The sequence below is a fragment of the Gobius niger genome, assembly GCF_951799975.1.
Source record: "Gobius niger genome assembly, chromosome: 1".
Lineage (NCBI taxonomy): Eukaryota > Metazoa > Chordata > Actinopteri > Gobiiformes > Gobiidae > Gobius > Gobius niger.
Genome location: NC_136852.1, coordinates 58,016,149 through 58,035,885, shown reverse-complemented (window position 1 = coordinate 58,035,885; position 19,737 = coordinate 58,016,149). Strand labels below are relative to the sequence as shown.

Genomic DNA, 19,737 nt, shown 5'->3' with positions numbered 1-19,737 from the left:
TGGCGCAGACTGGCAGCCTCACTTCTGTCAGTCTACCCCAGGGCAGCTGTGGCTATTAAGGTACCAGTATGGAGTGAATGTAAAAATTGTCCCATGTAACTACATATAAAGTCCTTTCCTTTTCAAAATGTTGCAAGTATCCCACATCTTTAAAAAGTACCATGATCAGGGTTAAACTGCATCTCAAAGGATCAAAGAGTAGAACATGAGGCAAACCACTTCTAAACCAGAAAAAGTACCAACGTTTACTCATTAGATTTGTCATAAAATGATCTCTAATTGAAAAAGAAGGAAGTCTAAAATTGCAGCTGACCCGGGAGGAAGCCCAAACACCACCAGTTGTCACTCTATATACAGTAGTCGTAAAGTCTGATTACGCAAGAAGAGAAAAGTACCGAACGGAAGTTGTGTGTTCGTGTGCATTATTTTGAAGGTGCTGAACGGAGGCGGGGGGTGGACGCTCGCGCACTTGCCTTTAATTGTCCGGGAGCAGAGCGCGCACGTCTCTGTCTCCACTACATCGCACCACTGCGGTTGGAGACGGGAAGACAGCAGACAGCACCGGGAGCGGGGACCTGCCGCACGCACGGTCCACTTGTTCCACATCCGCGCAAGTGCGCAAACTTGTCTACGCATTGTTCATCACCGGAGAGGACTTCACCTTTTCTAACTCCATTTGACGGACGTATTCAGCGGCTAAAATTACTGCTCACCCTCTACGGACGAAGGACAACTTTTGGTTTTCGGTTGGTGATTTCTGTAACCTTGGAAGTCCGGCTGTCACGGGTTTGTTGTTGTAGAGCGACACGCAGAGAGGATGGGACCGCTACTCCTTTCCTTTGCGCTGTGTTTGGGCACCGCTGTCCCGCAGCATGTGAGAGGTGAGTGGGTGACTAATTGCATCCCATTCCATTATCAGCACATGTCAATTTTAACTCTTTGTTATAATGTTATATGCAACCATTACCTGCGCTGCTGGACATAATACGAGCCCTAATGGAATATCTGTAACAGTGTTCGTGATCAACCCAGCCTAATGGGTTCCTATTTAGACAACTCTTCCGTGCGCACGAGCCAAGAGTTAATTGGTTTATTTGCGTGTGTAAGCGTAGTTTGAGTGGATAATGGCGGCCTTAATAGCGCCCGATAAGCATGGCTACATCTAGTGTTTCAGAATGGCTTATTGGAGGAGAGACTAAGTGCGCGCAGGACTGCTCCACTATTCTGATCATCTCCGGCTCTGTGCTCCTCGATGATTCTGCCACGGAAGAAAGAAACCTATGTGTCCAGGGAAAAGCCTCTCTCTCCTTGCATGATAAGAGTGCAAAATAAGATCTTAACATTAAGTGCAGTGCAGTTGGAGAGCCCGATAAATAACCTAAGCTAGATACTGTTATTGACCAAAGTGTCATTCATTCCTAAGAAGGTCAGAAGCACACTGTAAATCTGTAGACTGGCCAAAAAGGACAACATGCAAGGGCCAGCCTACATAATCCTGCATCCATGACACCTCTGCCCTTTCCAGTGATGGTGAATAGGCTTCCCCCGCTGTGGTACGTGCATTTATGGTGAATTTCAAGGCTACCTGTAGGATTAGAATAGAAGCACGTGAAATCTTTGTAACCCTTTAAGGAAGTGGGTCATGCCATGTCTCCTTACTGGATTCATTGGGTGACATGTTAGCCCGGGGAGCCGCTCATGTCAGACAACCCTCAATGTTTCAGACCATGCAGTGTGCCTTAAAGCAGGAGTTTCCAAGGGCCTCCCCTTTAAAGCCTCCTGGTGTCAACTCTGAGTCTGCTCTCACAAGAAATAATACTCCCCGCTCTGCTGGCCTAATGAGTGCACAGCAAGACGCGGAGTCGTGGGGGCCATGGGTTGTTTTGTCTCCAGATTCATGCAAGTAAAAATAAATGTTGTGCAGTAATCATAGCTTTGTCCTTTTAGTAGCTTAAACTATTTGCATTTACAGTCTGAACATATTATGATCCTTACAAAGCATATCTGTCACTCAAATGTTCTCCGTTTTGCGTTTTATGTTGATTCATTTATTATTATTCATTCATTTTATTGACTTCAACTTTCTTTTTTCTCTAACTGAAGTGCAAGTTGGATCACTGAACTGAATTGAAACATCTAACCAGGTGTAAACCCGCACTTAATTGACAAGACAAGATCAGACAAGTCGCTAAATGGCAGACCAGACTACCTCTAATTGAGATTCCAGTTCGCATTGGGTGACAAAATTAACCACTGAGTCCAACAGCATATTTTCAAAGCAATCAGAGTCTGAACGTTACGACATGGACAGTGATCATTAGTTTCTTTGGGAATGCTCGAATTCCACATCCCGTACTTAACCTTTTTCTTTTTTTCTTCTCTCAGGCTCAAAGTGTCTTTCGAGGCAGGTGCTAGCCGATACTCTATTGAGGATGTCACTGACTTCAGCTTTGTTCCCTAAAACAAATTGATGGGCTAGAAACATGGGACTTTGGGTAAAGAGTCACAGCATTGTTCCAAGTCAGAGTACCATACATCACTCCCTCCGGCCGGCTGCTGGTACAGACGCGCGCACATTGTTCGCTGCTACCATGGGTCCTTTTTTTATAGAAGAGTTGGCTGTTTCAATGAATTGCTGTAGCTCTCCATCTTTGCCATTATAGTAGAACAATTTGTGCCTTTTAGCCAAATGGACAGCCATCTGGAAATCCTCTGTTATCGTCTGTTGGTGATGAATGATGATTAGTTTAGATACCAACTCAGACTTTTCAGATTTTCACTCAATTTAGCTCATTTTATTCTAAATTAGAAACGCTGCAGTTTCCATAATGGTGGTATTGTTGATTTTCGCCGTTTATACTAATATAAAACAGATTGGACAGAAGGGCAGCAAAGTGACAAAGTGGTTGCTCTCCTCTTCGCAAGGACACCACAGGCTCCATGCATTTCAGGGCAAGGTGACTTGTGTATTTTGGATCAATGTAGACTTTTCACATGGGAAGAGAAGGGATTTAAACAGTTTTTTCAGACTATTCAAATCCTTTTTTGAAATAGTGGTGGTCAAATACACTGTTATTCGTTGATTGTATTTTTGTATTTTCCATAGTGCCTGCATCAACTGTTTGAAATATGGATTGTAAAACTGCATTACCGCTGGAAATAGTGCGTATTCAATCCCCTATACGCTAAAATTGTGCTAAGAAGGGGGTACAGTAGCCCCAATCAAACTTTGTGGTCGCATAAAAATGTTGAATGGCAAGTCCGATATTTCTGGATTTCTAATACTCAGACAACTGTCTACTTTCCATCCAGAACTACATCTGATGTAAATGGATTGAACAGACTTCAGGCAGGCGTATGTTTAGTTGTAAACTTTTTTTTAGTTTTTTTTTAACTTACTGCTAAGCCAAATGAATAATATTTTTACAAGAAAAAACTAGGCGCAAAGTGCTCAGGAAGTCAGTATCAAGGCAAGGCATGTTTATTTATACCGCGCATTTCGTACACAAGGCAAATGCGCATATATCAAAATTTGTTTTTTGGGGAAGTCGCTCTTTGGTGTTTGGGGAACCGAGACTTAAGAGAAAAACAAAAAAACAAGGCACTCCTCCCATATAATAATTCTCTATTTCTATTTTCTATAAAGCCGTTATTGTGCTTGGATGTAAAACATATTGTTGGTTTCTTCCACACATATCGGCTCCAACAAGCCAGTGTCAAGAAGCGTAGGAGGAACAATGTTTTTAGTCGGTGACTTTATTACCTTTTGTTTAAAGCTACTGCATTTAAAATAAAGAACGATACTGTAATACTTGTACTGTAACCCAAACCTTCAGTATCGCCTCAATAACTTCAGGAATCTTCCTGGATAACAACCAAATGCGCCTTGGGATATCAGCTGAGTATCCACTTAGTGGTTAGACGACTCTCAGTGTGTCCGCAGTGATGTTATTGTTATGGCTGTGTTCAAACTTTATTGGGCGATTCATTGTCAGTGCAGGTGTTCTTAAATGTCATTAATCTGAGGTGGGGAGATCATCTGTCTCCTGCTTTGACAAGTTAATGAATATAGCTCGATGTCTTTGCTGTGGTCGGCTGTCCTGTCCAACCCACATTTCACGGCTGACTTATTGGAAGGGCACCAGGGAGATCTCCTATAGCCGTCCCACTGGTGCCACTGGAAGGGCACCAGTGGGACGGCTATAGGAGATCTCCTCAGAAGTGCTTATCTTCAATTTGCCTTTGGCCACTGTTGTCAAGTCTTATAAGTTCAACATATTGACAGAATGCTCCTTGTATGATACCCATTTTCTCAGTTGTTGTTTTTACATCACACATCCTCAATTAACATATACATTAGCGCTCGTGCTTCACAGCAAGAAGGTTCCCTGTTCGATACCTGGGTGAACGGGGCCTTTCTGTGTGATGTTTGCATTTTCCCCCTGTGCCTGCATATGGTTTCCTCCGGTTTTCCCTACCACTAAAAACATGTACTTCCGTCAGTCGACCCCGGGTGTGGCTGCGGCTGCAATAGTAGTTTACCACCGCCGAGTGTGGAGTGATTGAATAAATAAATGACTAGAGTGTTGCGCTTTGAGAAACTTGGTAACACAGGCTTGTAATTTGCTTGTAATCAAATTATTATTATTGTTGTGTATTTTTGAGTTTTATATAATTTTCATTAGTTTATCATAATGGAATATGCCAGGTATCTGAGCAGTTTCTTGTGGTTTGAATAATCTCGAACACTATTTACCTTAATGTAGGAATGACTGTATTTTCTGTAGAATTGTGTTGTCATAGGAACAAAATGTCTGAAACATTTTCACAGTAAAAAATTACATAGTTTACCTCTTTTCTGCTTGCTATCCACTGAGTATTCAGAATGCTCTTGTCCTACCTGAGCTACTTAAAACAGCATGTAGCATTATAGCAGCGAACTCAAGCAGCGATGTTCTAAGCATTGCGATGCATCCACTGAGCGGGCTCCAGTATGTACCAGCCGGGCACCCCTCCGATCTGTAAAATGATTGTTAGACGGTCCCTTTGAAATGCCACGTTGAGGACACATAGTAGCAGCTCTCCCGTTCTTATTCCATCATTATTACGACCGGTGGTCTGGACTAATTTGTCTGGGTCCGAATTCGTGAGTGCGTAAAGGCACTAACAGGATTAGTTCCTAAGATGTCGGTTAATGTTTGGAGACTTAGCATAGCTTCAAATCCAGGAAAGATTGTATATGACTTCCAAAGAGGAAAGATGTAAAAGAGATGTTTGATCAAGTGCAGCTCTTGACAACAGTAGTATTGTTTAAAATTCATCTGTGCCTGTGAATATCAGAGGTAGACACGACGGCGCTGTTTTTTGATGTGGGGCTGTTTTATATCTGGTGTGAAAAGGTCAGTGGAGAAATCTTATTTATACTACAGTATAAGTCAGTCCTGGCACTGCTTTGGTTTAATGCCACATGACTGAAAATAATGTTGACATTTATAAAAAGAACTGTGGACTCCAAGTCAGCCATTTGTTTATTTATTCTTGGTTTTGATTTTTTTTTTCTCGTTATTGTTGTTTTCGCCACCTAAATCTTTGCATATTTCACATGTATAGCCTGAAATATACTATACGTACAGTGTGCTACACTTGGAAAATAGGTGAAAGGGATGTTGCCCTATTTTCTAAGCATTCAAAGTTCATCCTCTAATGCCACATGGGGAAGTTAAATGTAGAAAATGCGCAATGTTGCTGCTGTGGCCTCGGGTGTGACATGCTTTGGGCAATTTGAGCAATGGAATCATAATCTGATGAAGGCGCCTAGAAGGAGAAGGACAAGAAGAGCAACAAGAAGGAAAGAAGAAGAACACCACCTCACTATTGTACAGTATAAGCAGGTGGACAAAAATGACTTTTAGCTCTTGAGTATGAGGCAGATTTAGGTTATTTCAACATATCTGGAACAAAAGACAACTCTATGGTTGTCTTATTGGTTATAGCCATAAGTTCAAAAGACAGTTTAGCCTTGTGGTGAGCCTTGTTTTAGTCTACTATACAAACTGCATTGATCCAAGGACAGAAACAAATGCTTCCCCCACATCCCAAAGACATCATGCAAATTCTGCTGGGACCAATGGCCACTGGTTGCTTTGCTTTGTGACTGTGACGCGAGGGGCCCACATTGCCCTCCATTACTGTAGTACCTCCATGTATGGGCGGCAAAACAAGCTAGTTTTCCATTAGATAGCATTGCACTTTACGCACGTTTTAAACTGTAAAGCCTGGTCTCTAAATTTTAAAAACTTTCTGCAGCTATATATTGCTCCTGTGATAACGCTGCGTTAGTTACAATTAAAGAAACTTTTCGTAAGAAACTGTTTAGAAATCTTGTATACTAATGAGGGCTGAACTTTGATTGACAGGCGGTTAGCATTAGAGCTAATGGCGCGTGTCTACAGTGAAGATCCTGCCCTTATGCCCTTTTTAGGAAAATGCTTGGTCAGAGCTGGGTAGGAGGAGTCTGTAAACCCGCCATGGATACCCTTCTTCTTCTTCTTCTTCTTCTTCTTCTTCTTCTTCTTCTTCTTCTTCTTCTTCTTCTTCTTCTTCTTCTTCTTCTTCTTCTTCTTCTTCTTCTTCTTCTTCTTCTTCTTCTTCTTCTTCTTTATTTATTTATACAGCGCTTTTCACAGACAGAGGTCACAAAGTGCTTTACAGTGGACACAACTAAAACAAACAGTAAAAGACAGTAAAAAATATGTATTCAAAGAGGCAAGTTGCTTTTTAAAAGTCTCCACAGTACCCTTTCGAAAGTGGTCATTTTGGTAAATAGGGAGGACTGAGCACAAGCTGTCTATTAAAGGAATAGGCCACCGTTTTTCCATATGAGATATGTTCTTACCTGAGGTTAGACGAGTTGATACGTACCTGTCTGTTCTTTGTGCGTGCCCGTGGAAGAGCGTGGTAGCTTCCAACTTCACCCCCATTTGGAGTTATAGGAATAGGCAAGAGGAAGAGGCTAAATGCTAATAACATCTTTGGTCGTTTTGCGTGACTGAGGGCAAGCACAAAGACCAGACAGGTACGCATCAACTCGTCTAAGCTCAGGTAAGAACATATCTCAGTATGTAAAAATAGTGGCCTATTCCTTTAATTCTACAGTCTCGGTTGGGACATCATCACATTGCCCCTGCTGAATAAATGAGAGAATGTGTGTGCCCTTTACTTGTCACTGCCCAAGGCCCATAGTCACTTTGTCAGGCTTCATCCACCAGCGACGGCCAACAGAAGTAAAGCTAAGTAGGCAAAATTTACGAGTCCCCCAATCTCCCAACTTCTAATATGTTTTATAGCCGTCATTATTGGCCCCAGCTCTGCTCGTTTGCCTCCGCTTACAAATGCAAATGAAAAGACATATCCTTGGGTTCTTGTTAACTTGTACAGTGTAATTACAAACACGCACCTTTTGGGAGTCGGACCGGAATTCCCGCAGCTTAATTCTGTGAGAAAGCAGAGAGAGCAGTGTGCCGTAGCTCGTTGTGTGAGTGGCACGTTTCTCTTTGTTTATTCTTCCGTTCAGAGCTATGTGTTTGGAGAGGCCTTGAACATTGTGCACACAGGAACTGCCTCTGCGCAAATCACTATTTTACAAAGCCGCACATCTTACTACGTGCGTGCAGAATCGTTCAAGGGCGGGTTTGTTGGTAAAAATAACATCCACTTTCATCGTAACAGGACTGTGCAATGTGATATAAAACGTGGTATAGGTATATAAAACAAATGGAGGGAAAAATGTACAGTATTTAAAAAGTATTTTAAAAAGTTGAAAAGGGCCTTTGATGATTCCATTTGCCCAGATAAATATAAGGAGAAATGCTGCCTCAGTGCAATATAACACTAAGTAAGTTTACAGAGCAGACAGGCCAAATCCTCTAAATAAAAGTATGAATGATTTTGCTTTTTAATCGTTTTTGTAAAAAAAAAAAAACTATTAAAATGCTCTGATGTTGAAACGCAGCAATAACAATATTTTACACAGGATATTATAATCTAGATTCAGATGCTGAGGTGTGATGCACTTTTCAAATGTAAATATTTCAAAGCGATATCTCTCTCAGGCTGCACTCTGAAGTTAAGCCTACGTTAGTAAAAAAAAAAGATGGAGGAGTTAGGCAGTTGAGCGCTGCTTTGGTCTGATAATGTCTCTTTCTTTAGGGCTTTGAAACAGTTTGGCATTTTGAATGAGTTTCCTTATGTAAGATGATCACATGGAGCAGGTGGCTTATGGTCTTTCTTCAGCGAGCATCGGCAATTCAAGGCGTCCTAGTTGTTATTCCGATGGTGCTCTGGAGCTGATAGCAGGTCAATAACAGAAAATACAGGAGGGTTTAGGAAGAAGGATTAATTCAACTGAGCTGTAGATCTTTGACTGTGTTTCACAAGAAACAGAACAGGCATACCGCAGATGCTTGTTATCATTAAAGGAATAGTCCACCGTTTTTAAACTGAGGTATGTTCTTACCTTAGCTTAGACGAGTTGATATGTAGCTGGTTGATTCTTACTTCACTCCCATTTGGGGCCAAAGATGATAAGATAAGATAAGATAAGATGGTACTTTATTGATCTCACAGATGGAGAAATTGCATTCGATGAGAGAGCATCCGGCAGCAGCACCCATTCAGTGCGCACCACTCTTTTTTTTTTTTTTTCTTTGGTGAAAGATCGTTGTGTCGCGGCCGCCATCTTCACTGTTTTGGTCAAAGGAGGAGCACTGGTTGATGGGAAATCCGTAGACGATGACCACGGCGGTGGAGCTCTTGCGCTTGGCCACGATGTTCTTGGCCACACAGGTGTAGTTGGCCGTGTCGGACAGACGCGCCTGCTTGATGATCAGGTTGTGGTCCACGGTGATGTAGAAGTTCATGTCCTCGGCCGGGTCGATGATCTCGTTGTCCTTCAGCCACTCCACCCGCATGACCTTGGAGGATGGAGAAACTGTAGCTGCCCTCTGTCATTCTCTGATCATCTGATACGGTGCACCGCCTCCTGGGCCTGTCCCCGTCTCAGAGCGTGGTGTCCTGCACTGGTCAGCTCCACCTCGTCCTTCCTCTTCCTCCTGCACAGCTCCCTCCACAGTCTATCACCATCTCCTCATTGGTCCCTTTTGTTGTTTCCTGTAGCTCCTCTTGTGACGCCTCCTCCGTGCTGCAGGTATGGAGGCTCTTGGTGCCTCTTCACTGTTCAGTGTCTCAGAAGAAGATGTTTGTAGGCTAAATGCTAACGCCGTCTGTGTTCTGTTTACGTGACTGAGGGGGCGCGTAAAGACCAGACAGCTACGCATTAACTCGTCTAAGCTAAGGTAAGAACATATCTCAGTATTTAAAAACAGTGGCCTATTCCTTTAAGGGACTTTACATTTTCTTGAGCTTGTACTGTATGCTTTTTTCCCCCTATTTACCTGTATTTCTCTATTTCTCTACAGAACACTAGTGCTTACTACATTTTTCCATTGAAATCTACCTGCTTAAAAATAGCATTGCCCATTGAGCTGAACTTGCGTAAAAGATGGAAAAAATTAGCCCTGGTGATAGACAGAAGTACCGGAAGGACAGCAGAGGTGAAGTGTCCTTGAGAGTTTCCAGTAAATCTGTCTGCTTGAAGAGTCCACCTTTTAAGCAGCAGAAAAAAGAAGGACAGATAAGAGTGAGGGCTCTTTTAGCTGAGATGAAAAATCCTCTTACATATTTCAATGGACAACACACACAATTACAAGTAACAATCTACTTAATCTGAAAGTGGTGCCTTGTCCTTAGTTTTGTTGTTGTTGTAATTTAGCTTGAACAAAAAGTAAGATTCAAGTTTTCCAAGTGGTTACGTCGGGTAAATTCAAAAGCAACACAAAAGTGAGATGGTGCAGAGAAGAAGAGCACAAAGCAGATGTTGCGCCGTGTATTGAGAGGCAGTGCCACGCTGCAGCCTGTGGAAGGAAGCCCTGAGATGTTGCGTTAATGAGCATTAAAGTGGCAGATGCACTGGCTCCGCTTCAGTTTCTAAAATGCAAAACCAAAAAAATTGCTTGTAGCTTGAGATGCTCATGGGCACATGCTCTGCTACAGTCTATTTACAGTAACATCATGGGATCCTTCAAAGCTGCGTTGCCGACGCTGAGGGGGATTGTTTCGAAAGTTTAAAGGGAGAAAAAAAATCACTGTAAAATCACAGACTCAACCAGAGCATGCCTCGTTTGAGAATAAGGGTTGATGCTTTTTTTTGTTGTTGTCTCTGGCCCAATAATGGATAAATAATAAGGTTAAGCGAAGTGAAACATGGACTGACAGGTGATTTTCACCCAAAGGAATAAACATAGCTTAGGGCAGCAAGAATTTAAAGGGGAAAACAGGAAATTGAGATGAGATTAGATTTGCGATTTATATTTATGTGTAAATTTCCACTTTTCAAATGGAAGCCGTGGCCATTTAGATAAGACTGAAAAGCAGCTCAACTCTTTGTAGAGGTGTGTGCTGTCTGTGACCCCTTGATATTCATATTACACAAAACTTGAAGGAACAGTTTCTTTTCCACATTCATTTTCAAACTTCTCTTATCTTCATTCTTTGTACTGACATAATTTCACGTTCTCCATTTTGCCTCTCTCCTTAAGTCTGGCTGTAAGCTCTCTGTATTATTCACCAGTGTTTGGGGCGTATAAAATATTAAATGGCATGATCGTCTGATGTTCTCTGCAGGTAAAATCCTTTATTTCAGCTCCACGCAATAGCTGAGTGTTTGAAAAGCTCCTTTGTTTGACACAGAGGATTGTCTTGACAACTTAAATTAGCATGTGGTGCATCTCTAAAGTGTATTTTTAGCCAGGTTCAGCGCACCCATGGAGACTCTTTGTAGGATATCGCACTCTTCTCTTCCCTTTTACACCAAACTCAGCACAATCTCTAATTATAACACGTTTCAAAGATGGCGACTGCACCTCTGTGACACTGGTGCAACTTGTGAATCATGTTTTATATCGGTGCTTTTAAAACCTTCTTTTAACCTTTTCCGTAGTATGAGGATTTGTGTTCATGGTGCACCAGATCATCCAGGGTGCTAAACCATTTTTACATTTACTAAACTGAAGCGAACTTTGCTTTAAATTAGACAAATTAAATTAGACTTTTGGTGATGTCAACGTTGATATTTTATGTTTTATAACTTGAATAAATTAATAAATGGGGCCACTTTTGGAGTCTGCAGTCTTATGCAACATAACATAACAGGTCGTAGGGCTGCTCGATTATTGAAAAAATAATCACCAATATTTTAGTCAGAATTGAAATCACGATTATTCAAATGATTGTTTGTTGCCTCCAAAAAAAAGTCTCTCTTTATTTGATTTTTTTATTAATTAAAAAACTATACTCAATATTTTCTGTTTTCTGAACAGTCATAAAAGTACAAATGATTTCAAGTATGCCTCGATTGAGGAGAGGTCTCTGTTTCACACCTGCCCCCTGCTGGCCAGCCCTCACACCTGCACAAGTAAACTGAGCAGCGCGGCCTGATGACATCATCACACAGCGCTGTTTGTTTTTATGTTAGGCAAAAGCATAAGCCATGGAAATGCGAAAGGAAATTAATCCCATCGGCCTGAAATAATGCCAGTTTGCTTTGCTTTGTGAGATCGCTTTGGATGGACAAGCGGGAGGACATCCTTGATAATTTTTTTCTATAATTAGTTAAAAGGATGAACATCCTCATCATCAACGAAACATTTACTAAAGCTACTACAATTTTTTTTATTTTTTTGTTTTATCTTTTTGGAATGCATTGTGCATTGTGCTGTGTTGTCTGTCTCGTCAAGACTATTGTCAACTGTATTTTGTGTTGTTTTGTAATCCTGGCTTGGTGTTTGTCAAATGTAACTGTTTAAATTGTTACATATTGTTTGTTTGTCTTTGTTTGTCTTTTTAAATAATTACATTTAAAATAAAAAAATGCATATAAATAAATCCTTTTCTTCTTTTTTTTCAATAATTTTGTAATCGTAAAAAGTGTAATAATCGAAATCGTTTTCAACTAATTGCACAGCCCTAACAGGCCGTACAGATCGGAACGCTTTTGCCATCGAAAGCGAAAGAACAGGATTACTCGAAAAATAAGTGAAAAACTGAGCCAATTTTCTCCAGTTCGGTTTTTCCCCAAATCTTAAAGCTTCTGGACTGGAGCTTACAGACTAAAGACCAGTCATTTGAAAGCTAAGACCTACAAAAGAAAATTAAGCTTCTTTCTCATTATGATTGTCACATATTCGTCCTTTTCTCACACTTTTTAGGTTTTGGTCACATTTTTGTGGCTCACAGTAACACAAGAAAAAAAAAGCTAAAACAGAAAAAAAACAAGTGAGAAGCTTAGATGAGTCAAGAAGTTGATTTAGCATGAGACTTTAACCAAACATTTGCTTTGTTCTGTGCACACTAACGCATGTTTCCACACTAGAAGAGAACTTAAAAGATGATCACTATTTTAAGCCTGTATGGCTTGGATGATGTGACGTTAGTACAATGTCCTCGATGCTCTCATGTTATAAAAGCATTTGAAAATATATGTGCATGGAGCCATAGACTATTTTTTTCTGCACTGATGACGTACAGATTTCAGAGTAGCTTTATCTTTCTGGCTGCTTGTACAGTCTTAGGATAAAGATTTCATGATTTCTTTAAACATTGTGTCTCCATTACATATCACTAAGTCTCACTTGAGTTTATTAATTCATATTGAAATTCTGCCAGGCCTTTGACACTTTATCTTTATTGCTATCACTCATTCTGCCTCAACACGCACACGTTAAGTCTGATTTGATTCTGTAGATAAGCCTTCGACGACATGTTTCAAAGATGTGACTGTCAATTTGAAGTGAGTCCAAAACTTAGAGAGACGCCTCTTTAATTCACACTCAAAGACTCCAGATTCCCGTGTGCCTCGCCAGTCTCTGTAAATGCTGAATTGCTTTGGCAGTGTCTATTTGTGCAGTGTATTCTTCCTTTCCATCCCAAAAGCCACATGGAAAACATCCCGACAACAAGAGAGCTAATGAACTAAACATTTAACAAACAGGGTCACAGCAGAGCCTTCATCTGCTAATAAATATGCATAAAACATAAATTACCGCCTGGCACACTTTTTGCAACTAAAGTGCTCTTTCCTCTGCCTGTTATTCATAGCCGTGCGTGTAGTGACATTCCCATCATGCTTCCTCTTCACTGGAGATGCAGATGAGATGTTAGCCTCCGCTTCTTTATGCATGTTTGATGAAACTTTGTATGCCACTTCTGGGATAGAAGAGTGAAAGAGTGAGATTGTGCCAGGGGATGGAAGGTACAAAACGCGGGAGGTGTCCAAGTTTGTAACGAGGCTAAGGAGGCTCTACTGGCTCAGGAGTAAAGTAGGACATCGGTAATGAGCGTGCACACAGACCAGGGTGTGGGCAGACTCAATGTGCAGTGAGCCAAATGCAAACTTTACTGTCCGATGCAAGAGGGTGTCAATCAAAACGGAGCATTGAGCAGCAAACCAGTCGTTACCAGATTATATCTGATGCATGGCTCCTCTCTCCTATAGTGTTTAAAATGAGAGATGGTACACATCTTAAAGTTGTCAGTGAGAGGGAACATCACCAACAGTGAGTCATCCCGGCAGACTCTTGGAAAGTAAAAAGTAGGATCATTTAATGATTCCAGATATGTTTATATGTCTGAGGTTTCCAAATCAGAAGCATGGTATATATATTATATATATATATTTTTTTTGCCGATGCTCAACCTCTCTGAACATGCTTTGACTGAGGTGGTAGGATTTTAATAAACCAAATACGGAGCACCTGCTGTAGTATTTCAGTGGTGGTTGTTTGTTGTAGAGTTTGGGGTAAACAAACAGAACATTCTCTATTGGCCAAAGACCTGCGTCAGTGGAAGAATTTTATTTTGTTTGCCTGCGGCAGTGTTTAAACATTCATATTTTAAGCGCTCCTCCTGTCTGTTTAGCATGTCCTTTGACTTTTGTGCATCAACTATTCAGCTCAGAAGCGTCATCCTTTGGTTAACAATGCATTCCAAACCTTTCTCCTTTCTTTATTATGTTCAGGTATCTATTTTATTTATTCTTGTAGGGAAATTTGTCCTTCGCATTTGACCTATCTTCCGATGCCGTTGGGTTAACCAGCAAGGAGCATTGGGCAACTGCGACAGCACCCGGGAATTATTATTATGACATTTATTTATGTAAGAGAAATAACGCCTTGAGATGAACCATGTCATTTTTGAGGGGTCCTTAATAATAATGGCTTATTCCACACACCTCACACACTGAATTGATCGATGTGCATCCTAACGCAGGGACCTACAAGGTGAATTATGTTGGGATTATGCTGAATGTTACAGGCCTCTGGGGACAGAATTTTTAATAAAAGTATATTCAAATGGCTTCTCATTCATACTTCTCACAAGTTTGTGTTGCCGAGACCGAGAGAAGTGAAGTCTCTCCGAGCGGCATTATTTTTTTCCTTTTTCTAGTACGTATTGCCTTCTGATGCCTCCTGGCCAGGTCATAGTTGCATATAAGAATTTCTTCTCAAATGACTTACCTAGTTTAATAAAGAATACATAGGAATAAACAGATAATACTATTCACAGTATGCTGAGGACAAAAATGGCTCGAGTGACTTGAGAATTAAGTTGCTTAATTAAAAAAAACATTGCAGGTTGTCATTGGTCAGTGCTTGTTTGGACCTCTAGTTTTGTTTTCCTCCCACACCTCAAGTTGAACCAAACCCACAGTGACTACTCCTCACATGTACCAGTCTCACTTGTAGAGCCCCAGTCCTTGAAACAGTCCCACGTTCTGCTGCATCGCCCTCTGAATCTCACGGGCCCTGACTTAGTGCATTATTCCTGGACAGGCCCGTGATGATGAGGAGGAGTATTGATCTTATCCCGCGCCCAAAGCTCCCTCATGCTCCTCTGCGGGGCTTAGATAGAGTGAGCAAGGACGCACCATAATGAGAGCGATAGTGAAGTAGAAAGGCCAGGCCGATGCTAACAAGAACAGAGACCTTTACAGAAAGAGATATTCTGGCGGTCTCTGTTTTTCTGTTTGTATTTAACCCTTCTCCTGGATACGCTCTGTTCTTTTGTTTTCTCTGAGCCCCACTGCCTTGATGGTCTTATCTGGAGTGTCCACTGGGAATATGTCTCTGTCCGGGAAGTAAATTCGGTTTATACCTCGTTTGAAGGCGATGAAACCACAGTGATGTAAACCTTTTGGGAGAAACGCTTGCCAGACTGGTAACCAAAACCAAAGTAAGGGTGAATTCACAACCCACTCTTGATCTAAATCCTGGCCCGTTTGCTTAGATAGTACGGTTCGTTTGAGGTGTCATGAATGCGCACTGTGGGACAAAGAAGTGAATCCTGGGCCTGCTGAAAACGTGGGTCTCAGTCCGGTTAAGACGAACTCTGATTTGTTCAAGATACTGAGCCAGAGAACGGAATCAAAACAGGAAGCGAAAGTTGCCGAAACTCGCCGTGGGGTATTGTGCGTATGCTACAATCAAAACAAACAAATACCACGATAACAGAAGAGAGCGAAGACAATCGCAAAAGAATAAATTGAGCAATTCCTGACCAGACGTAACGTAAGGCAGTTTGCTGATATAATTTCATTATGTCATTGCAACAGAGCCAAATGAGGGTCTGCGTTGTTATTGTTTGACACTCATAATGGAATGTTGTGTTCTATACGTTTGTTAAGTGGTGACATCACAGCTCTACTTCCGGGGTCGTAGATGTGTGAAAAATACAAAAAACTCTTTAATACCACAATCAATATTTCTGAAACTCAACGGGGAGTCACTGAACATACTTATTTCTCAGACTCATTAGCCAAAAATGCCACACCTACTGCTATAAAACTAATATTTACCAAAATTGGTAATTGCGGTTTAGCGGAGATAAATGCTAACGGCGCAGCAGCTCCGCTAATCCCGGAAGTACCGACTTTAGTTAATATTACTTTTGTAGCAGTATGTGCGGCATTTTTGGCCAATGAGTCTGAGAAATAAGTAGGTTCAGTCACTCCCTGTTGAGTTTCAGAAATATTGATTGTTGTATTAAAGAGTTTGTAATGTTTTTTTTCTCACACATTAGCCGGTATGCTAGGCGCCGGAAGCGGAAGTCAAATGTATTGAATATGAAATAACGCATAGATACAGACGGCATCTCGTCATAGAAGGGGGCGTGGCTTCGGGGAAACAGAATCTTTTGGGAAGCACAACTTTACACTCTTTTTAGACATTTTCTGGTGGAATATGAACTTATTTAGCACAAATAAATAAAGTCTAAATCGTGCCCACATGAATATTTTTTCACCACAGATTGTTCACTAGAAGCGGAAAAAAACGGCAGTCGTAGCAAGCACTAGCTAGCGTTGGCATGTAGCATGATGCTAGCATAAAGCATCATGTTAGCATTCTCCATTATTTATGTAATTATGGGCTGTTAAACCACTTCGCTCCTCTCCGTGTCTTTGTATCTTTATTGGGTAGAAAACTATATTCATAATTTTGCATTTGTTGAAGTAGTTTTTGAAGAATTTCAGAAAGTTAAAATTTTCTCTTCTTTGTTTTCCCCCTTAACTGTTTCAAATATGACCATATATGGGTATAGAGATGCTGCTGATAGAGATGTCTGTATCTATACCCTCTATAAATAGAACTAACAGAGTTCATACTAAATTTACACCAAAACTCTGAACCTTTTAAATAAGATAGCAACAGAGGCCAGTGAGCAAAACTGTTGATGTCAAGCCCTGATTAGATACATTTTGAAACCTTGCTCCGCATCTGTATTCCTTGGACAGTAGTCGTACAGTATGTAGCCTTTGCCCTGAGCATGCCGCCTCGCGCGTAGCCTTTCCAGTTGTCTCATGTAGAGAAATATATCTCTGTTGTCTCCGTTGCCTCGTCCGCTGCTCGTGATGAGCCCATTGCTGCACCGTGTATGTCTGCCAGGTTTAATCGACCAATTAGAAGATTGTCTCCTGTAGAGGGTTTTGATACAGCGCCACCACAGGCGTGCAGAGGATTTTCTCCTTCTAAAATGACGATTCAACAGACAAATAAGAGGTGTGAACGTGAACCGTGCCAGTTGGAAAGATGAAACAATCAGGTGTGAATGCGAATTGAGACTTCATTTTAATGTTGTATTTTTAGTGTATTTTGTGTGGCATGATAATTTCATACTACTATTAAAGCTCTATCTACCAAAAAAATCCTGAAAAATGTTATTGCAGTTCCAATACTTGTCTGAAAGTTGGGAGACACGGTGCCGCAGTGGTTGTACAATAGTCCATGAGAGTGTTTGAGAGTGTGAGTTGTGGACAATGGATGGAAATTACCTCGTGGCTACAACCCTGCGTGGTGTGTTTACATGAGTCCTATGATTTTTCATTAACATCCACTGTCCTGACCAAATAATCAGATAATTTGATATACTGCATATTTTCCCCCTAATCTGTCACAATTGCAAGGTGTAACAGAAAAAATTGGTGTAAAAAAAATAATAATATGTGTGGAAATCCTGCTACAAAGAGTGCTTCAGTGATAATTGTGGAGCCGGTGGATTTCCTTGAGTTTAGTTGTTGAAAAATCACAGTAGCTGCTGCAGAATTTCTCAAAGAAAAGTGCCAGGATAATAGTCTTGTGCATCTGAGTACAATGGTCAGTGGCTTTCTTTGTGGTTGTAAAATGTTTTTTTCCCCCCCCCGTTTTCTTATCCAAAGACGGTGTTCTTGATTATTACTCTGAGTGAAGCCTTGAGCCACACAGTGACCAGAGCCTAAACCACTTTGTGTCAATTATGGCCCTGTCACTGTGCCATAGCTGCTGCAGGATGGAGTTGAGCAATGAACTTTTTTGTTGTTGTTGTTGTTGACTTTTTTAGCTATGTGTTTTGTTTCAGGCTGTGTTAGCAAAGAAAACAATCTTGAAGACCTCTGTGATTTTCCAATTTATTGTGGCTTCTTGTGATTTTATTTGTTAGCATAAATATGTCACTTCTGAAAGCATTTTCTTTATTTCGTATTTGCTTTACGAAAATCATGATTGGGGTGCATAATCAGTGTCCAGGCTGTGAGTAGCTCGTGATGTTAGGAGCCGCATCTCTCTGGATGTGACCCTCTGAAAGCTCTCTGCTCAATCAGTGTCCATTCGGTTTGCTGTTATCAAAGAGCAATTCATCTGTTTGAAGTGGCTCTCTCCCAATCTTCCCCTCTTTCTTCCCCTCTTACGCTATGTAGTCCCCATACATCCCTCCATGCTGATAGCTTCTCTATATATGGATGAAACAATACCACATCAGTCTAACAATAAGCTTTTGTAAACGGATTGATTTTATGTGAATTTAAAGAGACATCGACATAATAACGTGAGCTATGTAGCATTTATGTTTCTTCAATCTGCCTATTTGAAAAGATGGTTGTGGCGATTTAGTTCATGCACTCTCGCAGTGAGCTGTGAACTCAGAAGAACCACCCAACTTTAAATGTCTTCATTGGGAATATAAGCGTAAAAGAATGGTGATACATTTGAAATTGTGTCGAAGGCTAAGCTCTTGGAGAGATGGCAATAACAATGGCTGGAGCCAAAGATTGTCTAGATAAAGGATCGGCATTTCTTTGAGCCACAAACCCCAATTTGAACTCTTACTTTGAGCAAATCTTTATAGAGCCATTTCAGAACAGTAAGCTGACACGACTCTCCCAGCCCGCACTGTTCCTTAGACACTTAGCATTTGAGTCCTCTCTAAACAGCCCTTCAGTCTTTCTGCTGTGCCATCCCCGAGGCCAGAGCAAGCTTATTCCCTCCAGCTATTACATCCAATTAAGATGAGTGAGAGTGTGAGCCCTCCTCCCGCTGCACAGTAACAATGTGGGACACAGCACTCTGAGCCTGGGTTCTCTCTTCTCCTCTTTGATGCCGACAAATTACACCTCACATACACCAATTGGCATGCAAACAAAGTTACCCTCCGCTCTTTCAAGTTTCACTCCTTTTCATTTGACAAACAAGAAGATACACAATGGAATAACTTGGTGTGGATGGATGCTGCCTGTAATTTGCCCAATTAACTTTTAAAACGTTGTTTCAGATTGCTGAGAATTATAACTGCTCCCGGGTTTTGATTGTATAATCCCAAGTCCTTTGGCACAATCATGTGCTCTAGTTTTGCTCCTGCCTGTCAGTGTAATACATGGGCTCTCCACAACACATTGTTTCCTTTCTCAACTTTAGCCTATTGTAAATTGCACTAAATCATGTATTTTGAACAGCTGGTAGGCCTATTCAATAGGGTATTCAATAGAACTATAATAATCTGCAAATGTGTATTAATATCAAGTCATATCAGGTTTAAACTAGGGCTAAACCAAATGTAAACCAGGCCAAAAACAGGTCTATACAGAACTAAACAATTCAGGCTACATGGGAGGAATAAGGTCTTAACTAAGGCCCCAGTGATTCTCAAACAGCACGGCTCTCACTCCTACAGCTGTATAGACAGAGGCTGAGACACCTGTCTGTGGAGCCGCGCGGCTCCAGGTTCAGACTTTATGAAAAAGATGCAGTGAATGACACTCGCAAGCGTCGCCTCGTCTTTGCATTGTTATTTATACAGCTGCAGCCGCTGTTATCCTCT

General features: G+C 41.2%; 1 protein-coding gene across 2 annotated transcripts in view; it reads left to right on the top strand.

Moving 5' to 3' along the window:
* The first annotated feature begins 479 nt into the window (after window positions 1–479).
* The window catches only part of edil3a (EGF-like repeats and discoidin I-like domains 3a), a 122,271-nt gene continuing 103,013 nt past the window's right edge, over window positions 480–19,737 (top strand). Inside the window, exon 1 of one of the 2 annotated variants that reach the window (XM_079577203.1) lies at window positions 480–881. In XM_079577203.1, the coding sequence (XP_079433329.1) occupies window positions 818–881 (64 nt within the window). In that variant the 5' untranslated portion in view covers window positions 480–817. The remainder of the gene's footprint in view (window positions 882–19,737) is intronic. The other variant, XM_079577202.1, reaches the window with a different exon arrangement.